This window comes from Loxodonta africana, chromosome 12, assembly GCF_030014295.1.
Source record: "Loxodonta africana isolate mLoxAfr1 chromosome 12, mLoxAfr1.hap2, whole genome shotgun sequence".
Lineage (NCBI taxonomy): Eukaryota > Metazoa > Chordata > Mammalia > Proboscidea > Elephantidae > Loxodonta > Loxodonta africana.
Window position 1 is genome coordinate 18,923,901 of NC_087353.1, and position 19,480 is coordinate 18,943,380.

Consider the following 19,480-nt stretch of genomic DNA (forward strand, 5'->3'; position numbering starts at 1 on the left):
CGGCTCACCCTTCTGTCTGCACTTGTCTGCCCAGTGAGCACAAAGCTGTGTCTCCCATCCTCCTCAGAATATGCTCGGTGTCCATAGTTGTGGGGCTTCCTGCCTCTGCAGTTGATTCAGTGGCTTGTCCCATGTCCGAGGAGCACACGCACCTTTGAATAACATCTCTAATTTTGAAGGAGTCCCTGGGTGGCACAAATGGTTAAGTACTTGGCTACTAACCAAAAGGTTGGCAGTTCAAACCCACCCAGAGGCACCTCGGAAGAAAGGCCTGGCAACCTGCTCCTAAAAAATCAATCATCAAAAACCTTACGGAAATAAGAATAAGTTCAGACTACTCAGCAGAAACCATGCAGTCGGAAAAAAAAACCTTATGGAGCACAGTTCTACTCTGACACACAGTGGACTCGCCATGAGTCAGAGTCGACTTGATGGCAGCTGGGTTTTTTTTTTTTAATGGGAAGAATTTTTGAAAATCTTAAGATTCCCCCGTTACCCTCCTTTCAGAGAGCAGTCCTAAGGTGAACATGCTCACAGGGGCTGTGGGACTCTGGACTTTGGAAAAATGGCTTTTTCCCTTCCTGTCCAGCGTGTCAAATAATAAGATGGAAAAAAGTCTCCCGGTCCTTCTGTGGGGCAGGCTGGGTGAGTCATGCAGACTTCCTAGGCCCTGTCTTCAGCAAGGCCTTCGAGCATCGCAGCCTCAGGCCGTGGGCCCTGAGGGTGAAACAGAAAGGATGCCGGGAGCTCAGGGCTCGTCCAGTGGGTGTAGTCTCTGCTCAGCAGCAGCACGGATGCCTTACCCTCTTCTCCTTTTGGCTTCTTTACCGTCATTGTGCTATTTCCTTGGCAGCCTTGACACAAGGCCTCACATCCTAAGAGCTGGGAGGGTGCTGTGTCCCCACCTTTAGGATGACGTAGGACAATTGTTTATTCATTTGTTCTGATGGCTCACCGCCTCTCCTGTCCATCTTTCTCTGGCCTGTGACTCACTTCTCTTCCTCTTTTCTCTCCCTCTTTGCTCCGCCAGCGGGAACCTGGATAAACAGACAGGTAAAGGTAGCACGGCCCTGCATTACTGTTGCCTGACGGACAACGCCGAGTGCCTCAAACTCCTCCTCCGGGGGAAGGCCTCCATTGAAATAGGTAAATGGGCAGCGGGCTTCGGGCTGGTCCTGCTGGCTTGGCCTGTTTCCTCTACAGTTCCTGCTACCTCAGGCTCCTCTCAGAGTCGAGGAGAAGTAAAACCTGGCCTGTAGAGAGTAAAGGGCCTCTTTCCTACCAGTTCTGCAAGGCTGCTTGTGGTTTCGGTCCCTAGAGCAGTGTCCATCCGGTGTTTCTCAGACTTTGCATGCGTTTGCAGACACTTCAGGGATTATAAGGAACGTAAGGGGCAGGCCATGCAGCTGTCAGCGATGCTGAAGTGAATTTGGACAACTTTGGGGGAATTTTTAGTTTCTGCACATAAGCTGTAAACCTTCTCCCCACCTAAGATGTGATTTACCCCACTTAACTTAGCTCTGGGTTTAGAAGGTTGACTTGTGGAAGATTACGTTCACTGTCCATCTCCTTTCGTCTGCACTGAGTCTTCTCCACAAGCGACCCTTGTTCTTGTTTGGCCTTCATCCCTCCCCTCTGCCCTGGAAACCCTGACACACCGACAGACAGACAGACAGTGTTTTGCCTTGAGGGCATCCAGTTATTTCCTGAGGAAATTCCTTTGAAGTATTGAATGCAGAGGAAAGCGAGCAGCAAAAGGCACATAGCTGCTTGAGAGCCAAGTTCCTTTTTTTTTCAATCAGCCATCAAACCTGACTAAGACTTATTTAGAACAAAGTTCAAAATGTTGAAGTTTATCAACTGCTTTAAAGGAGATGTACAAGTTTAATAAGTTGAGATGCATCTAAGTAGCTGTGTTTGGGGTTAGAGATTTGTACTGAGATGCTCTATTCAGTTGCTTTATAGTTTGGGTATTGATTTTAATTGGCTACTTTAGCAGTTCTTATTTTCTTGATTTGCTCAAACCTTGTCGTTTACTATCTTACCGACTGCACTGTACCTCTGCAGTTCCTGTCTCTCTGTACAATTATGACACAAATTCAGCCCTGACTGGGAGTAACCAGCTGTGGATTTCATTAATCGTGTTCAATTTAATTTAGCACTGCTTTATTGTATTTTTTAACTGCCTCTAGACATCAGAACTTCGTCTCTTTTTGTCGTAATGCCCTCCTTTCCTTGCCCTTGACCTCCAGCTAACGAATCAGGAGAGACACCGCTGGATATCGCCAAGCGTCTAAAGCATGAGCACTGCGAGGAGCTGGTGAGTCTCCATGTGGGCATGGACAGGGCCGGGGTGCACCTCCTGGGACAGTGAGCCCATGGAGCTCTGGAAGAGTGTCTTCTTTGAGCCTCTCAGGAGATGTTGCTGAGCAAGCTGCAGTGTCCCAGATAAGGACTAGCTAAGAATTGGTTCTACTTGGAGAAAGTGTACTGGAAGAGGTGACCACCCCCTCTTGTGGTGAGGCGTTGAACGCGAGCCAGTATTTGCTGGTTGGGCATGTTGATACCAGCGAAGGCATTTTCGGAGGCAAATGGAGCAGGGACCCAGAGGTCTGACCTGGCTCTGCCCTTTCCCTGGTATCTGTAAGCTGTTACCCCATTACTTTACAACACTTCCTTATTTTGTTCCCCAAATCTAAATCATCTCGGTTGCTCTGCACCATCTTTTCTTTCCTGCTCTGAAGAAGAGGCGGTGTGAATTATGGAAAGAGCCTACAGGGACCTGGCACACCTGGGTTTGCAGTGGGGTTCTACCACGGTGACTTGGAAAAGTCCGTCAGACTCTCTCAGGCTACTTCCCTATTTGTAAAGTAGAGTCAGTTATACCAGATCACAGAGTTATTTTGAGAATTATCGTTGAACCCTGTAAAGCAATTGGCACATAGTAAGTGCTCAGTAAGTAGAATTATTAATAATAAGTGCCAGATGACAATATCTGTCTGTCCACCCAGATACTATTCTATGCATTTTAATCCATTAACTAAATACAACTGTCTTAGGAGGTGATGTCAACTACTACCCCATTTTACAGATGAGGGAACAGGCACAGAAAAGTTAAGTAATTTGCCCAAGGTCACACAGCTACTATGTGGCAATGGGGAGAGTTAAGTCCTAGTGCCTTAAGACATCCATTGTATATAATGAATTAACTTCTCTCCTGTACATCTAGAATGTAACTGGATATCTCCCTTCCTTGGGAGGATTGAAAAAATAGTTGTTCACATTATTTTCTGTGGGCTTCATTTTCTCAAATTGGTTGAGAAAGGCAAGGTTAACAATTAGTGTTCACATTCATCCTCCTAAGTAGTATTTCAGTACCTACAGACTAATTATTAGCCTTTAGATTTCAAACGCCCCTTGCCTGTGTACAGTACTTCACAGTTTACAAAGCACTTGGAGTTACCGGGTTTCAGGTTCAACATTATGCTTGAATTAGATAGAGAGGGCGCTTATCCATCTCTTTGACAAAGAGGAACCTGAGACTCAGATATAAATGCACTTGCCTGGTACTGGAGTGTGCGTTCTCTGCCTTCTGAGCCAGCCCCCCATTCCCTGCGCCAAGCTGCCCTGTCTGCCATCTGTCTGTCTGGCGGACATCTTGGCAGACGCCTGTTTCACGTGCCTGAGTACAGGAGCAGCGTTGCTGACGACCCCTTTGTGCTTCTCAGCTGACCCAAGCCTTATGGGGAAGGTTTAATTCTCACGTGCACGTCGAATATGAATGGCGATTGCTCCATGAAGATCTGGATGAAAGCGACGATGACGTGGATGAGAAATTGCAGGTTTGTGCCAGGCTGCAGAACCTTAAAAGGGCTTTGATAAGCTTCATTCAGCGCATCGTGGGGCCTAGCCTGTAATTATGGCAGGAAGCTGTTTGGTAGGAAGGGAGACACAGTTTACTTTGTGTTTGTATTCATCTCTGTAGATTTTGGTTTGACCCTTTCCATTCCTACCTCCTGTCTCCCAGCTTCTACACGCATTCGTTTAAAGGAATGGTTAGTTACATGGTTGTAGGCAGCTACTTCTTTTTGATGGGAAGGAAGGGTATGCGAGGACATTTGATTATAGTGGTTCTTAGAAGCAGCTTAGTCACTAGGGAATAAGGTTATAAAGAGCTAGTTTTCCCCCAGCACAGTTGGTTATGTTCAACTGGTTGATGATGTTCACCTATTTGACCTTAAAAACCTAAACTGAAGTCATTAAATGACCCTTAGAATGCCAGTTCCCTCCTTTATCTGATGAGGAAATTGAAGCCTCAAGAGAGAAATTGACTTGGCCAAAATGAAGCAATTAATTAAGAGACTTGAGATTAGACTTAGCGTCTCTTACCTCCTGCTCCACAACACTGTCTTTGATAATGCTGTTGAAGCCCAGGAAGATTGCCACCTTCACACATGTTTCGGAGCTGAGATTTAAACTCAGGCAGACTGACTCCAAAGCCCAAACTCCTCGCTGCTACCTGCTCCATCTCCCCTTCAGCAGACTGTTCCTAGGTATGCCAGAAAAATGTTCCATGTTGCACTTAGTGGGAAATGCCACGTGAAACACATTGAAGTGGTTTAAAAAATGTTTTTTTAAACTGTAGGACTTCAAAGGAACTTCAATGTTCTAACGGGTATTGAGGATGTCCAATGATATCTATGGCATTTCCAAAACTTACTGGGCCATTGAAGTTTTTTATTCATGGAACACTTATTAACATCTGCATTTACTGTTTTTAGAATACAGAATTAGAAATGTCTTTGCTGTGTTAGATACAGAACAGCACCAATGTGAGAAAAGGTGCTTAATTTCATATTTAGAATCTGTTGCCGTCAAGTCAATTCCAATTCATAGAGACCCTATATATAGGACAGAGTAGAACTACCCCCTAGGATTTCCAATACTGTAATTTTTATGGGAGCAGATCGTCAGGTCTTTTCTCCCATGGAGCCACTGGATGGGTTCGAACCACCAACCTTTCAGTTAGCAGCCGAACACTTAACCACTGCACAACCAGGGCTCCTTATCTCATACTTACCAACCTAAAAAAGAATGAGAAAGCTTGAAGCAACCTGCCCCAAAGTGTCTCTCCATCCAGTGGTTACCCATCACATGCCCATTTGATGAGCACGTGATAAAGCAAGCAACATTGTCCAAGTAGAAGTACAAAGCCAAGGGCTCTGGTTTGGAGTCCTGATTCTCACCTACCCGACTCAGTTTATCTCCAGTAGAGTGTGGTGTGCATGTGGTTAACTCAGGTACCAGCATTCTCCCGTGGAATTTAAAAACACAGTGAAACCTGTGAGAGCTGGAGATCAACAGGACTGCCTTGTTTTCCCAGGTCTCACAAGTTTTCCACCTTTTACAGGGTGCAGCTTACCACTTTTCTGTTGGTCTCTAGTAGTGGAAAATATTTGAGTTTTCCATTTCTAACAGGTTTCCACCTTATACACGTTCCAGCATTCACAGATTTTACTGTATACGTGATGAACCACTAACTGTTGATTTCTGCACACCTGAGCTGAGGTTGACCTGTTTTCGCCAGTGGCATAGACCAGGTGGATGGTCCTGTGAGGGCAGGAGAGGGTGTGGCAGCTGATTCTGAGCCGCTACTAAGTGCCTAACACTGTGATAGAGAAGCAGTCAATGTCATAGCCATTTCACAGACAAGAAGTAGGGTCTCCAAAGTCAAGTAATCTGCTTAAGATCATAGCTGTTGCAGTGAAGCTGATATTTGAAATATGAGTTAAATCTGAGCTACTTGAGCCATGGTTCCATGCGTGAGTTTTACACTCTAGTACATGGTCTTCAGTTAGAGCAGGGGTCAGTGAACTCTTTCTTAAAGGGCCAGATTGTAAATATTTTAGGCTTGTGGACCTGAAATGGAAACCCTGGTGGTGTGCTACAGTTCAAATCCACTAGGCGCTCTTTGGAAACTATGGGGCAGTTCTACTCTGTCCTGTAGGGTCACTTTGAGTCGGAATTGACTCGATGGCAGTGGGTTTGGTTTTTTTTGGTTTGAACCTGAAATGGACCCTGGTGGTGTAGTGGTTAAGAGTTCAGCTGCAACTAAGAGGTCAGCAGTTCAAATCCACCAGCGGCCCTTGGCAACCCAATGGGGCAGTTGTACCCTGTCCTTTAGGGACGCTATGAGTCAGAATCCACTTGACAGCAACAGGTTTGGTTTGTTTTGTTTTTGGACCTAAAATATCACTGTCTTTGTTCCATCTACTCAGCTCTGACCAGGTCTGGCTATGCTGCAATAAGACTTTATTTACAAAAGCAGGTGGCAGCTACAGGTTGTGGTGTGCTGGCCCTTGCATTAGAGGAATCTCATAAGCTCCAGTTCATGTGGGAAGAAGACTTAGATGTCACCGGAAACAGCCATCTAGCTATTGGGGATTCCAGCTGGATGCCCAGAGCTGGCTATAGTGTTTTGTAATCCAAGAAAGCAAGCTTATGAAGAGAAAACGCAGAGCTAGGCTGAAATAATTCTTCCTAGAAATAACTTCTATTTAAAATCCTTCACAGAATGGAGAATTGTAACTTGTAAATGGTGGCTTTTTTTGTTGTGTGTGTGTGGTGTAACTGAGACATGAGAACAGGGAGTTTTAAATCTTGCAGTTCTCCTGCAACACTTTAGAATGCTCAGTGGTGTAAACGCCCACAAAGAAATGTTCTACATGAGGTATTACCACTAGATTGTAAGTTACAACCAAGAGATGTATGTGCCTCTAACTCACACACCTTTGCTCCAACATTCCTTCTACAGCCTAGTCCCAATCGGCGAGAAGACCGGCCTGTCAGCTTCTATCAGCTGGGATCCAACCAGCTTCAGTCTAACGCTGCGTGTTTGGCCAGAGATGCCTCAAGCCTTGCCAAGGACAAGCAGAGGGGTTTCGTGCCCAGCATCTTGCAGAATGAGACGTATGGAGCCGTCCTGAGCAGCAGCCCACCACCCACCCAGCCTGCACCCCCCAGCACCACCAGTGCCCCCCCACTCCCTCCACGGAACGTTGGCAAAGGTACTAAACCGTTCGTAGTTCCCTGCTAATGCATAAAGGGTTGGTTTTGTTTTTGCTTTGTGAGGTTTGTAGTTGCGTTGCCCCCAACTAGCTGACATTTGGACCAATTTTGGGACATTTCTCTTTCCTTTGGGATCTTTTGTTGTTGATTTCTCTTTGCTTCTTAGAGAAATTCCATGAGCCTTAGGGTACCAACTGTGGTAGAGTGTCTGGGTTTTATTCTCGTTCTGGACAGAGGTGCTGTGTCCATGTGATTTGGGTAATGCAGGGCCTCTCCACCAGAGTAGACTGAGATGGAGGTGCCAATTTTTTGAGCTGGTCCTGTGGGGTGTTTTTCTGTAGACCTCCTTCTGTTCCTTTCTCTTTAATTTTCACTACTCCCCACCCCTCCCTTGGCCTTTATTCTCTCCTGTGTTAATTCTCGCCTGCCTGCACTCTCAGTCTGCTTGTGGTGCCTGCATTTATCTCTTATCTCTGTGAGCCCATGAAATCGAAGATGAAAAGATGTTAGTTTGGGGAACAAAACTCAGCCTAGTTATAAAAATACAAAATAGTCTCTGTAGGTACCACCAATATCTTCACTGCAAAAATACTCCCATCTTTGCAGAAAAGTTGCTCTATCACAGCATAGGAGGTTTGGCTCAGCAGGTGATGCTTTTTGTTTTTATATGAAAGGCAACAGAAGCTCCCAACAGTTCAGTAATTTGCCCAACACTAAAGGCCAGCTGGCCACTCTGCTCCTTGAAGGCAGGTCCAACAAGTGACTGACTCAGCTCTGGACTAGAAGGTGGCCAGTGGCCATCAGGGTTGCCAGCCATGGTCCAGTGGCCTCCAGAGAGTTTCCCCACGTGAAGAAGGGACTGTTCATGCATTGTCAGGGAAGGCCTAGAAAAGACAAGAACCTCCACAGACTGTGGTATGGTAGCCAGGCGCTGTGGCTGCTGTGAGCTGCAGATGCAGTGGAACCTACGTCATAAAAAGAGGTCCCAAATTGTGTTTATGCAGCAGCTAATACCCTGGGAAGGGTGGCATGCAGGTGAGAGGTAACAGCAAGTGGCTAGAAGCCCTGGTTTGGCGAGCTCAGTAGCATGGTGTGTGCAATTGCGATGGGTTTGTACACTCCACAGTGTGGCTGAGTATACTGCAGACCCTCCCACATAGCTCTGCCCCCTGGCACTCAGGGAAGTCCAGAGATGTGTGGATGAACCTGTTGCCTGGGTCTCTGAATCACACCCTCAGGAGCAAACTCACTGTAAGCAGGCATCGCACCAGGCAGGCCCCAGAAACAAGCCCACTCACCTCAGCCCATTGCCTCCACAGTACCCAGCCACCGTGTGCCCCAAACCCTAGACAGTGTCCCATAAACCTAGCAAAACCTAGCTCTGATGAGGAAGTCCCTGAACAAGGACAGAATCTACAAGCCACAAGTCACACAGCCTCCCTTTCTTCCCTGGGACCCCCACCAGGCTGTCCGGGGAGGGCCGAGGGCAGGTGAGGGCAGTGAGTTGTGGTTGGGTCCTGATGGTGGCATCCCATTGCTTTCTCCCCTCCTCCTTCCATATCCTGTCTACATGTATGAATTTTGTATTGCCAAATTTAAACTGATTTGGTCACCTCCATTCCCATTAGTGGCTTTTACTGACTGTATGTGTCATGGGAGGAAACGTTTTATTTTATGCTGTTGGGTCATAGAAAAGGAATGGTAACCTCTTCATCTTTATTTCTTGCTTCCCTAAAGTCTGGGAATTAGAGGGTTTTGTTTTTTCTTCCCATTTTTTGGCATTTTTATCTTTAGTTTCATTTCTGCTTTGGATGGTGTGGGCTGTATTTCACATCTGCTGTTCACTCCATGGGTCTTCCCTTGTTCTCCATCTAACCCCCCTGGGTCTAAGATGGGATTCTCACAGAACAAATAGAAAAGGGAGCTGGGGAGATGAAAGGGGCAGACTGTTTACCAGAGATCAGTGTGAAGACTTCCTGTGGCCCACATGGTGTGCTCCTGAGAGGGCATGGCCCACATTTACCTCCAGGCTCTCCCTGTGTGGGCCATGCAGCCCCAGACACGGGGCCCACCGGGCTCTGTGCCCCTGAGTCAATGTCAGTCAATGAGGAAGAGCATGGAGCTTTGTGGGACAGAGGATAGACTGTGACCTAAGGAAATGCCATCTCCCTTGTTTTCTGGGCCACCTGAACTGGCTATGCTTACAGGACGTTCATAGAGAGAAGCCATCACTTAATGCCTTTGATTTGCACCTTCCTCTCCACCAGCTTGGCCTGAGAACAGGGTGCTATCCTTTGAATGGCAGCTACTCTCATGAGATCACAGAGAAGGACTTCATGGAAGGATAGAGATAAGTCCTGAACATAATGCTTAGGGGCATGTAATTTTGCCGGTTTATTTCCCTCTTCAAACAATGTTTGCATTTGAGAAGTAAAATCAGGAATTTTTTAAATGCTGCATTAAAGTTGAAAAAGCCAGCTGGGAATTTTCCCTGGTTTGTTATACACCAGAATCTATCTTCCAGATAAAAGAGACAAGAGTGAAAAAAAAAAAAAAAAAAAATTCACCATTCTATTTGCTCTCCTGATGCCATTCTAGAAGGGTCATGCCTACTGTTTTATAAGGGGGAGGATCAATAATTCAGTGTTCTGTTTCTGTTTTTGTTCTGTGCGTGTGCGTGTGCATGTGTGTGCCTGGGTGTAGTTCAGACAGCCTCCTCGGCTAGCACCCTGTGGAAGACAAACTCTGTAAGTGTGGACGGTGTAAGCAGGCAGCGATCTTCGTCAGATCCGCCAGCTGTCCATCCACCGCTGCCCCCTCTTCGCGTGACATCTACCAGTACGTTTTTTTTCTTTTTCCTTTCTTGCCAGTGGGCTTTGTGGATCTGGATGGCAGGGGGGTGCTGTCAGCAGCCAGAGGGGAGAGCGCTGCCGAACCACTCAGTCCACCAGCACGAGCACATACCAGGGGCCGAGCACTGTGGTGCAAGCCATAGCTCTTCCACAGGGGCCCCCCACTCTGCCCAGCTTCCTCTCCCCCGGCTGCAAACTCCTGTCTGTGCCCACCTCCAACCCCCAAGATGGCTCACTCACGCCCTTCCTCTGTCTTCAAAGCATTTAGCAATGCTTTTTCCTTTCACACTTTACCCATGGTATCCGTTTTCCTTAGCCATTCGGTGGCTTCCAGTATTTGGGCACAGTCATTTAGACCATAACCTGGTATGTCTTTTTCTTCCATGTCAACATGTGATCAACAAGCTAGGGGAGGGAGGTCGTAGGAAGAGGTTTTTCACCACCGTGCAGAGACGGAGTGTTACACCGTGCGTTTTTCACTGGGTCAGTGAAGGGACCGGGTCCTGCCATCTTCTTCCTGCTCTAGATCGGGTGCTAGAGGAAGGAGTCATTCCAGCCTCCAGGTTTAACTGTTTTGAGAGTATTTAGAATATGTCGTTGGCCAAGGTGCTTGTGAACACACATTGGCTTAATTAAAATAAAAATTTAAAACCCCAGCACAAGCTACAGTAAGCACCATGCGTGTATCAGCTGGACCTTCGAGTCGTGTTAGCACCTCACTTCCCCGTGACAGTGGCAGGACCGCAGACTGTGTGTCTGGGAGGGTCTCCAGAAGTTGGAGGGGAGCAGCTGAAGCTGTAGCGTGGTCACCACTCAACAAGGGGGAACACAGTGGGAGCCCTTACATAGTAGTTTCCCATACTGAGACACATTGCCCCTTTAACAAAGAAAATATGGTAAAGCCAGACATTTAGAGAGGGCTTTAATGTTTGCCGGGGAGAGGGGAAGTCGGGGGGAAAGGAAACATGGGTTCAAGACCTAGCTGCATTTCTTACTAGCTGTGTAACCTTGGTAAAATCACATCACCTCTTTGAGTCTCAGCCTCTTCTGTAAAACGTAGATAATAGTAAAACTTGTCATCATGCCCACCTCACAGGTTGTAGGGTCTTGTACAACATTAGTTGTTCTCTGTCTTCCCTTAGACCTGGCCATGTTCAGCAGCCTGGGGAAGTGGGTAGGGCGTCATCCCCTTTTGGCCGTGGATCAGCTGAGGCAAAAAAAAGTTCTGACCCAAGAAGGCACAGATAATTATCTAGGGGCAGAAACCAGTGCTAGAACTTGGTCCCCAGACCTCAGCCTCCTGTGGCTGTTTCCCTAGGCCTTTGGAATGAGAGCAGAAAATTATAGTTGAAAAAAATGCTCTCAGACTAATAGAAAACCTTTAGTCATAATTTTAGGCTTGTAGCTTCCTTATTGATTTGGAAAGGGCTTTTTACTTCCTCTTACTAATACTGTTTTCTGAAAATCAGCAATGAAACAGCAGTAGGCTTTCAGTATCAGTAAACAAAAGGAAGACCATATCTGAAAAGCCTCAGGTGAGAAGTCGGGGGTGGGTGGAAAGCCTTGAAGTCTGACCCTCTGTATTTCTCTCTCTTTTTCTCTCTCCACAGATCCCCTGACTCCCACACCGCCCCCTCCGGTAGCCAAAACACCCAGTGTGATGGAAGCCTTGAGCCAGCAGATCAAGCCGGCCCAGCCTGGGGCCTCACAGTGCAAACCCACACCCCCACCTCTGCCACCCCAGCCGCCCAGCCGCCTCCCGCAGAAGAAGCCAACTCCTGGGTAACCCTGCCTCTCTAACTTCTGTCCCCTGAGGGTCTGCCACAAAACTGTCATCCTTGCCACCACACTCAAGGAGCGTCCAAAATGGCAGTGGCCCCAGTTTAGGTCATCTGCTGAGATTTCTGTCTACACGTTCGAAATCTCCGGTGTTTCTGTTACTATAACATTTGAGGCCAAGAGTTGCGTGCCGAATTCACCAGGGTACAAGGGTCATAAAATTAGTTCATCAAGAATTTTTAAACTGTAAAAATTGCTTACGATTGTGTATCTTATATCCACAGACATTGGGATTTTTATAGTTCTCAAGACACTAGGCCATGTAGATTCTATTTATTACTGAACACATGGACCCCTATGCAATGTGGGGCATATTCCCTATAAACAAGGACATTCTCCGTAAACCCATTGCTGTCAAGTCGATCCCAACTCATAGTGATCTTATAGGACAGAGTAGAGCTGCCCCCATAGGATTTTCTAGGCTGTCACCTTTATAAGAACAGACTGCCACATCTACCACAGTGGACTGCTATTACAGAGCGGCTGGTGGGTTCGAACAACTGCCCTTTCGGTAGTAGCCAAGTGCTTAACCATTGCACAACCAGACCTCCTTCATAAGCACCGTATCACCAGCAAAATCAAGAAGTTTATATTGATACATTACTATCATTTAGTATTCAGACTCTCATTCAGGCTTTGCCACTTGTCCAAATAATGTCTTTATTGCAAAAGGATACAGTTCATGGTGTTTAATCTGGATCTTTATAGTGGAAATGATATTTAGAAACCATGATCTAGGTGCTAGGTTTGCTCATTGGTATTGGAGTACCACTGTTCCCAGGTCTTCTGATTGGTCAGAACTGGAGAATACACACACACACACACACGTGCACACACACACATTTATCTCCATATTTCTACGTCTATCTGTATGAAAAAGTGAGTTCACACTGATATCTTCACTTCTAGTTGTTCTAGTAACAAATCAAGGAGCCCTGGTGCTGTGTACCTTTTAAGAACTTGGCCGCTAACTGAAAGGTTGGCAGTTCTTCGCGGGAGAAGGACCTAGCTGTAAAGATTACAGCTTAGAAAACCCTGTGGGGAAGTTCTGCTCTGTCACAAGGGGTCGCTTTGAGTTGAAATCAACTTGATGGCACCTAACAACAACAGTAACAAACCATCCAAAACCTTCTGACAAAAGACACAACCATTTCATTATGTCTACAGACTCTATCAAGAATTCGAATAAGCACTGTGGAGCGAGCTTGTTTGTGCTCTGCTATCTAGGGCCTTAGCTGAAAAGACTCAGAGGCTATGGGTGATTCAACACAGGAAGTGACTCGTTAGCTGAGGGCTAATATCCTCTTCACTCCGTACATATGGTAGTTGATGCTGGCTGTCAGCTGGAAGCTTCACTGCAACTGTTGACTGGAATGATCTACATGTGCATGGCCTCTCCGTATGGCTTGGGCTTCCCCACATCGAGGCGGCTAGGCCTGGTCCTGGAACTTGGCTGGTCAAGCAGTTACAGAGCCCAGATGCAGGTTGCGGGGGTGGGTGGGTAATGCTGGTTAGTGGCACAGTGTGGTCTTAGGCTCTACCTCTTGATGGAGAGAGTGTCAAAGAATTTGGGGCAATATTTTAAAATCACCACACCAATCTAGCATCGCAGGATGTTCTTCTTTTCTGTGTTTGTAACTCTGTTCTCCAGTGAGAGACCTGGCTCTCACATTTTCTTACTTGATTAACGCCGTTTATGAAACAAATTTCCCATCTCTGCTGCCACCTCCTCCTCTGTACAGAAGCCTTCCTTTCCCTGCCTGGGTCCTGGCTCCTTTTCCGGGACTCCCACTTGGAAGCCTCTTCCCCTGCTCAGTCTCTGACCTCAGGTATGAGTGTTTTCATCCATGCCGCCAGGTGGATGATAGAGTCCTTGAAGATACAGAGTACATCCTGCAATCCTAAGGAATTTCACTTTTTTTTTTTTTTTAAATTCACTGACTTTTTTTTTAATGCCTTAACTTCTCCCTGTTTTTTTCTGCTCACTCTTTAAATGCAGTTCTTATTATTCAAATCTCATTGGCCTTTCCTCTAAATGTATCATCTTCTGTCTTTTTATCTGGGTAATCTAACTGCTGTGGCAAACCAGCCCAGATCTCAGTGGTTTAACATACAGAAGTTAACTTCTTGCTACACAGAGTATGTATGTTCTTGGTTGCGGAGTGGTCCCCAGGGCTAACTCGGAGACCGAGACCCCTTCTACTTTCTGACTCCACCGTCTTTATCCCCTGGATCGAGGGTTACTTCCCAAGTCTGTCGGGAGGACATGCCACATACTTAACCTCCTTGGCCTGGAGTGACTCATGACATATTCTCTCATACTCCTTTGACCAGGACCACTCAACATGGTCCCGCCTGGATGCCAAAAGAAACCAATTGCCATCTAGTTGATTCCTACTTACGGTGACTGCGTATGTTTCAGAGTAGAACTGCTCCATAGCGTTTCCAGGGGCTGTAAAGTGGTTAAGCGGTCAGCTGCTAACCAAAAGGCCAGCAGTTTGAATCCATCAGCTGCTCCTTGGAAACCCCATAGGGCAGTTCTACTCTGTCCTATGGGGTTGCTGTGAGTAAGAATTGACTCAGTGGCAATGGGTTTGGTTTTTTTGGTTTTAATCTTATGGGAGTAGATCACCAGGCCTTTCTTCCATGTCATTACTCAGTAGACTCAAACTGACACCCTTTTGGTTAGTAGTGGAGAGCAAACCGTTTGTGCTACCCAAGGACCTGCCTGGGTGCTAGGGGGCTGGGTATGCAGCCCTGGCTGGGCAGCTGCTTCCCTGTCACAGCTCTGCTGTTTACTAGCTGTGTGACCTTGGTAAAGTCACTTCATCTCCTTCAGCCTCAGCCTTCTCATCTGTAAAATATAGATAATAATAAAACTCTTCATCATGCCTACCTCATATGTGGAACCTTGTATACAGCCAGTCATCCACTATCTTTCCTCAGATTTGACTGTGCGTTTTTCATCATCAGCTCGCCTTCTTTGCCACCTTCCAGTTTCTATTTCTGCTTTGTTTTTCAAATGGACTTTCCAGGAGATTTTTTTCAATTTTATCTTCCATTTCTCTTACTGAGTTTTTCATTTCTGCAATCACAAAATTTTCAAGTGCTGTTTCTAGTTCTCTGTTAAGCCTTATATTATTTTTTTCTAAATTTTATTTAGTTAGTTGTTGAGAATACACACAAAAAAAACACGAATTCAACAGTTTCTACATGTACAGTGTAGTGACATTGATTACACTGAGTTGTGCAATCATTCACACCCTCCTTTTCCAAGTTGTTCCTCCCCTGTTAATATAAACTCATTGCCCCAAGGTTCCTGTCTGATTTTTCGAGTTGCTGTTGTCAATTTGATCCCATATAGATAGTTCTTAAAAGAGTAAGATGTTCAAGACCTTTTTTACTAGTTAAGCTAAACTATTGTTCCGTTTTAAGATGACTTCAGGGAATATTTTTGGTTTAAGTTTAAAGATTATCTCAAGGCGATAGTTTGAGAGGTTCATTCACCCTCCGTGGCTCCAGAAAATCTAGAGTCCATGAGAATTTGAAATTCTGTTCTGCGTTTTACACCTTTTAATCAGGATTCTTCTATAGAACCTTTGATCCAAATGTTCAGTAATGGTAGCTAGGCACCATCCAGTTCTGGTCTCATGGCAGAGGAGGCAGTTGTTCATGGAGGCAATTAGCCACACATTACATATCCTCCTATTCCTGGCTCTTTTTCTTCTATTGCTCCAGGTGAATAGACATCAGTTATTCTGTAGGGTGTATTATTTTGTCTCATGGAATCTTTTTATTCTCATCTCTCTGAGAAGGTTAATAATGGGTTTTTTTGGTGGGGGGGGGGGAGTTGTTTTGTTTTTGCCTTTCTGTGTAATTTGTCTCTTCCATGTTGGTTTTTTCTCTTTGTTTTACCTCTGTTATATTGGAGGCTCTCCCTATAAATCCAGTGTTCCTTGCCTGTATGTTGCTATCTCATATGGGTCATTAAAAACTAGTTGACAACCTGCACCCTAATGCACAGAGCCCCCCAAGTGGGCTTCACTATTAGGTGATCTGGCTAGGCTGTTTGTTGGGTAGTCCTGCATTTAAGTCTTTTTTCTTGGGCTACTCAGATTTCCTAGAGAACAGTCTTCTAGTCTCTTGTCTGAAGGATCTTAAAGTTTTCTGAGAGTAGAGAAATAAAGGTAAGATTTACCTTAGTCCCTCTGTTTTTAAGATATCCCTGAGAACTGCACCTGGCGTTCCCAGTCCAGATACACTTCATTTCTCCCTCGCCAAGGATAGAAGCTTCTGGTCTGCAGTGGGGTTGGTATAGGACAGTTGCTAGGTTATTTGGGGATTCAGTAACTCCTTAAGCAGATCTTTGACTGAACCTTCTGTTTATGGAGCCCTGGTAGCACAGTGGTTAAGAGCCACGGCTACTAACCAAAAGGTCGATGGTTTGACTCTACCAGCCACTCTTTGGAAACGCTATGGGGCAGTTCTACACTGTCCAGTAGGGTCACTATGAGTCGGAATCAACTCAACAACAATGGGTTTGTTTGTAGTCCTACCTTACCTTCCACTTCCAGAGGTCCTTGAGCTTTTGAGAGTTCTAGAGGACAAATTGGAGTACTTCTGGACTGTCTTCATAGCCAGTATAGGGTTCCCCTTTCTCAGATCAGCTAGGTCAGTTACCATTCATCCGTCCATTTTCAGCCTCCAGTTTTTAAATTTTTCTATTCATTTGGATTTAAATCTTTAAAAAAACAAAAAATCCTTGGGAGGAAGTAAAGTAAATGTATTTCAATCTGCTGTTTTTAACCAGAAGACTCTTGGAATGTTTTTTTAATGCAGCTTTGCAAGTTATTTTTCTAAAATGTGCATATTCTTGCCTTCCTATTCTTGAACAGTATATATGAAATATAACCCATTGTCAAGTTATGCTACAGTGAATATGCTCTCAAGTGCCGGTGGGAATTACTTGCCTCTACACTGAAGTGATTTAGGCTATGCTTTTCTTAGTTCCTATGTGAGAGTCCATGCCTTGTACTGGCTTTCTTTTCTCTTCACCTATAGCTCCCTTCTGAGTTGCTCTTTCTAAGCTGCTGTTCCATAAGAGACCAGGGGTCATATGCTGAAGTTATGGATTGGAACCAGTTGGCTCAGCAGTCATCAGAGGGAAGCTGTGAGAATAGCAGGTGTCGGCCATCAAATGCAAGGTCTTGGACACAGTCTTTCTAATGCTCTGAGGCCTCTCGTGCTACTTCCCTGGTTCTCAGAAGAGTTTCAGCTAGGGGTTGCTGAGCTGCCTCTCTAGCATGGTCTTAACTGGTTTTAGATCTGACACAAAGGAAAGGGGGGAAAAACAGAGAATGTTAGAGTCTCTCCAAGACAAATTGTGGATGAATTGAATTGTGTCCTAAGTGTCCCAGTGGAGTTCTGTTTTTAAAGGAATACTCTGGTGGGTCTTCATTATAAAGGAAGAAACCTTTTCCCTCCCCACCTCCATAATGTTGTCCTTGGTGTCAATCTGGATTTTCACATTTGTTCTCTTAGAGCAGGGTCAGCTAAGGCCTGACACCTATGAGCTAAGAATACCTACCCACTTGCATCACGTCGATTCTGACTCTCATCGACCCCGGAGGATTTCCAAGGCTGTAATCTTTAAGGAAGTAGACTGCTACATCCTTCTTTGTTGTTTTTTTTGGCTATAACAGAAATACCACAGGTGAGGCTTTCTCTCACAGTCTAGTAAGCTAGAAGTCGTAATTCAGGGTGCCATCTCCAGGGGGAGGCGATCTCTCTCTGTTGGTTCTGGAGGAAGGCTCCTGTGGTCTAACAGCTTCTCAGCACAGGGACCCCAGGTCCAAAGGATGTGCTCTGCTGCTGGCACTACTTTCTTGGTGGTATGAGGTCCCCATATCTCTCTGCTCGCTTCTCTCTTTTTATATCTCAAAAGAGATTGACCCAAGACACAACCTAATCTTGTATATTGAGTCCTGCCTCATTAACCTAACTGCTGCTAATCCCACCTCATTAACATCATAGAGGCAGGATTTACGACACATAGGAAAATCAGATGACAAAATAGTGGACAGTCACACAATACTGGAATTATGGCCTAGCCAAGTTGACAGATGTTTTGGGTGGATACAATTCAATCCATAACATAGCCCACACGCAGATGATCCGCGTCAGGTCCATATGGACTGGGCTGCTTCCACAATAGCCCTGGTTTTAGGATCAGGAACCTTGGATCTAGCATTCTCTGGGCCTCTCATTCTTTAGTTTTCTAAAAACGGGGTGGTTGAATGAGAATTGATGCCATCAGCTCACACATCTCTGACTTGGATACAGATGGTCTCTTATAAAAAAGGGTGAGGCAGGTGCAGGTAGCATGCCTTTTAGGCTTCGGGTGTCAGTAAATGTATTTTTTCCCTCCTGTAGGGCTGACAAGTCAACCCCACTGATCAACAAAGGCCAGCCAAGAGGCCCTGGTAATTAATTTAAAATTGGAGTTTATTTTTGCTTATTCTGTGGGTGTAACGTGGGTAACATCTCTAGCCACGTGGTCAGCGTGTGTCATGGCCCAGCCACCTTCCATGCAGCAACCATCCTGCTCTCAGCAGAGCCCTGTACCCCTTTATCCCTTTCCCTCTGTTGCCATGGGGCTGTCCCTCGTCCCTGTCCCCCTGCTGCCATAGGTCTGTCGCTCATCCCCATCCCCCTGCTGCCATAGATCTCTCGCTCATCCTTGTCCCCCTGCTGCCATGGGTCTACCCTTCAGCCCTGTGCCCCTGCTGCCGTGGGTCTACCCCTCAGCCCTGTCCCCCTCCTGCCATGGGTATATCCCTTCTCCCTGTCCCCCCTGCTGACATGGATCTGGACGTCAACAGAGGTGGTGACACCTTGGACTCATGGTGCTTCATGCTGCCCACTCTCTGTAAAGGAAGGCTGTGTATAAATCAGCTTTAGTGGTTTGGGGGGACTTTTCCCTCAACAAACCAGAAAAATCTCAGGAAAGATGCCTTTCAGACATGACACTGTGGCTTTTGTAGTAACTGTCTCATGGTGATGACTGATGACCATACTGTAAAGTTGGTTCCTTTTGGTCCTACCAGCTGTGGATCTCTCTGGAACGGAAGCTCTGGGTCCTCTGTCCAACACCTTGGTTTTGCAGCCACCAGCACCCATGCCCAGGAAGTCACAAATAGTAAGTGGACCTTGACAAGCCCCTACTTTTCTGCCCCTCTCTTCTGGCCAGGCGTGTGCAGGTTTATTCTCCAGGGGCTCAGAGCTCAGAGGAGACGCCTCTTTTGCTGTTCCCGATTGTGGGTGGAGAGGGAGAAAAGGCAGGGAGAGGCTGTGTCTTGGATGCGTGGTTGTTTGGATCTGGGGAGGACGTGCCCCAGAGCCTATCCGCATGTCCATCTAGTCACTGCTCCCAATACAGACACACACCCTAGGTACGAGCCAACACCGTGCTGCTTCCGTTTCCCGTCTCTGTGCCCAGGCTTTTGACACTGCTGGGATTTCTCTTTCATTTCCTGTCCTGGTTCACCCCTCCTCCTGGAAGTCTCCCTTGCTCCTGAGTGATACTTACCTGCCACACCTTGACCTCTTGTGGGCATTCTAGGCCTTGGTACAGGACCCCCGAGGCCAGCAGGAAATAAAAGTGCTCGAGTTCTTTGCCCCTAGAACTATGCTTCCAGCTATAACAATATTTGACTTTTCTC

At 46.2% G+C, this 19,480-nt stretch overlaps 1 protein-coding gene across 5 annotated transcripts in view; it reads left to right on the top strand.

Annotated features, from left to right (window-relative positions):
- The window catches only part of ASAP2 (ArfGAP with SH3 domain, ankyrin repeat and PH domain 2), a 222,061-nt gene that overhangs the window by 198,745 nt on the left and 3,836 nt on the right, over positions 1-19,480 (top strand). For 2 of the 5 annotated variants that reach the window (XM_064295011.1, XM_023550578.2), the window contains 8 exons: positions 1,031-1,146; positions 2,253-2,320; positions 3,729-3,842; positions 6,815-7,067; positions 9,772-9,906; positions 11,531-11,702; positions 18,192-18,241; positions 18,866-18,957. In XM_064295011.1, coding sequence (XP_064151081.1) covers positions 1,031-1,146; positions 2,253-2,320; positions 3,729-3,842; positions 6,815-7,067; positions 9,772-9,906; positions 11,531-11,702; positions 18,192-18,241; positions 18,866-18,957 — 1,000 coding nt within the window. Of the gene's footprint in view, positions 1-1,030; positions 1,147-2,252; positions 2,321-3,728; positions 3,843-6,814; positions 7,068-9,771; positions 9,907-11,530; positions 11,703-17,300; positions 18,168-18,191; positions 18,242-18,865; positions 18,958-19,480 lie in introns of those variants that run through there. The other 3 variants (XM_064295012.1, XM_064295013.1, XM_064295014.1) reach the window with 2 other exon arrangements.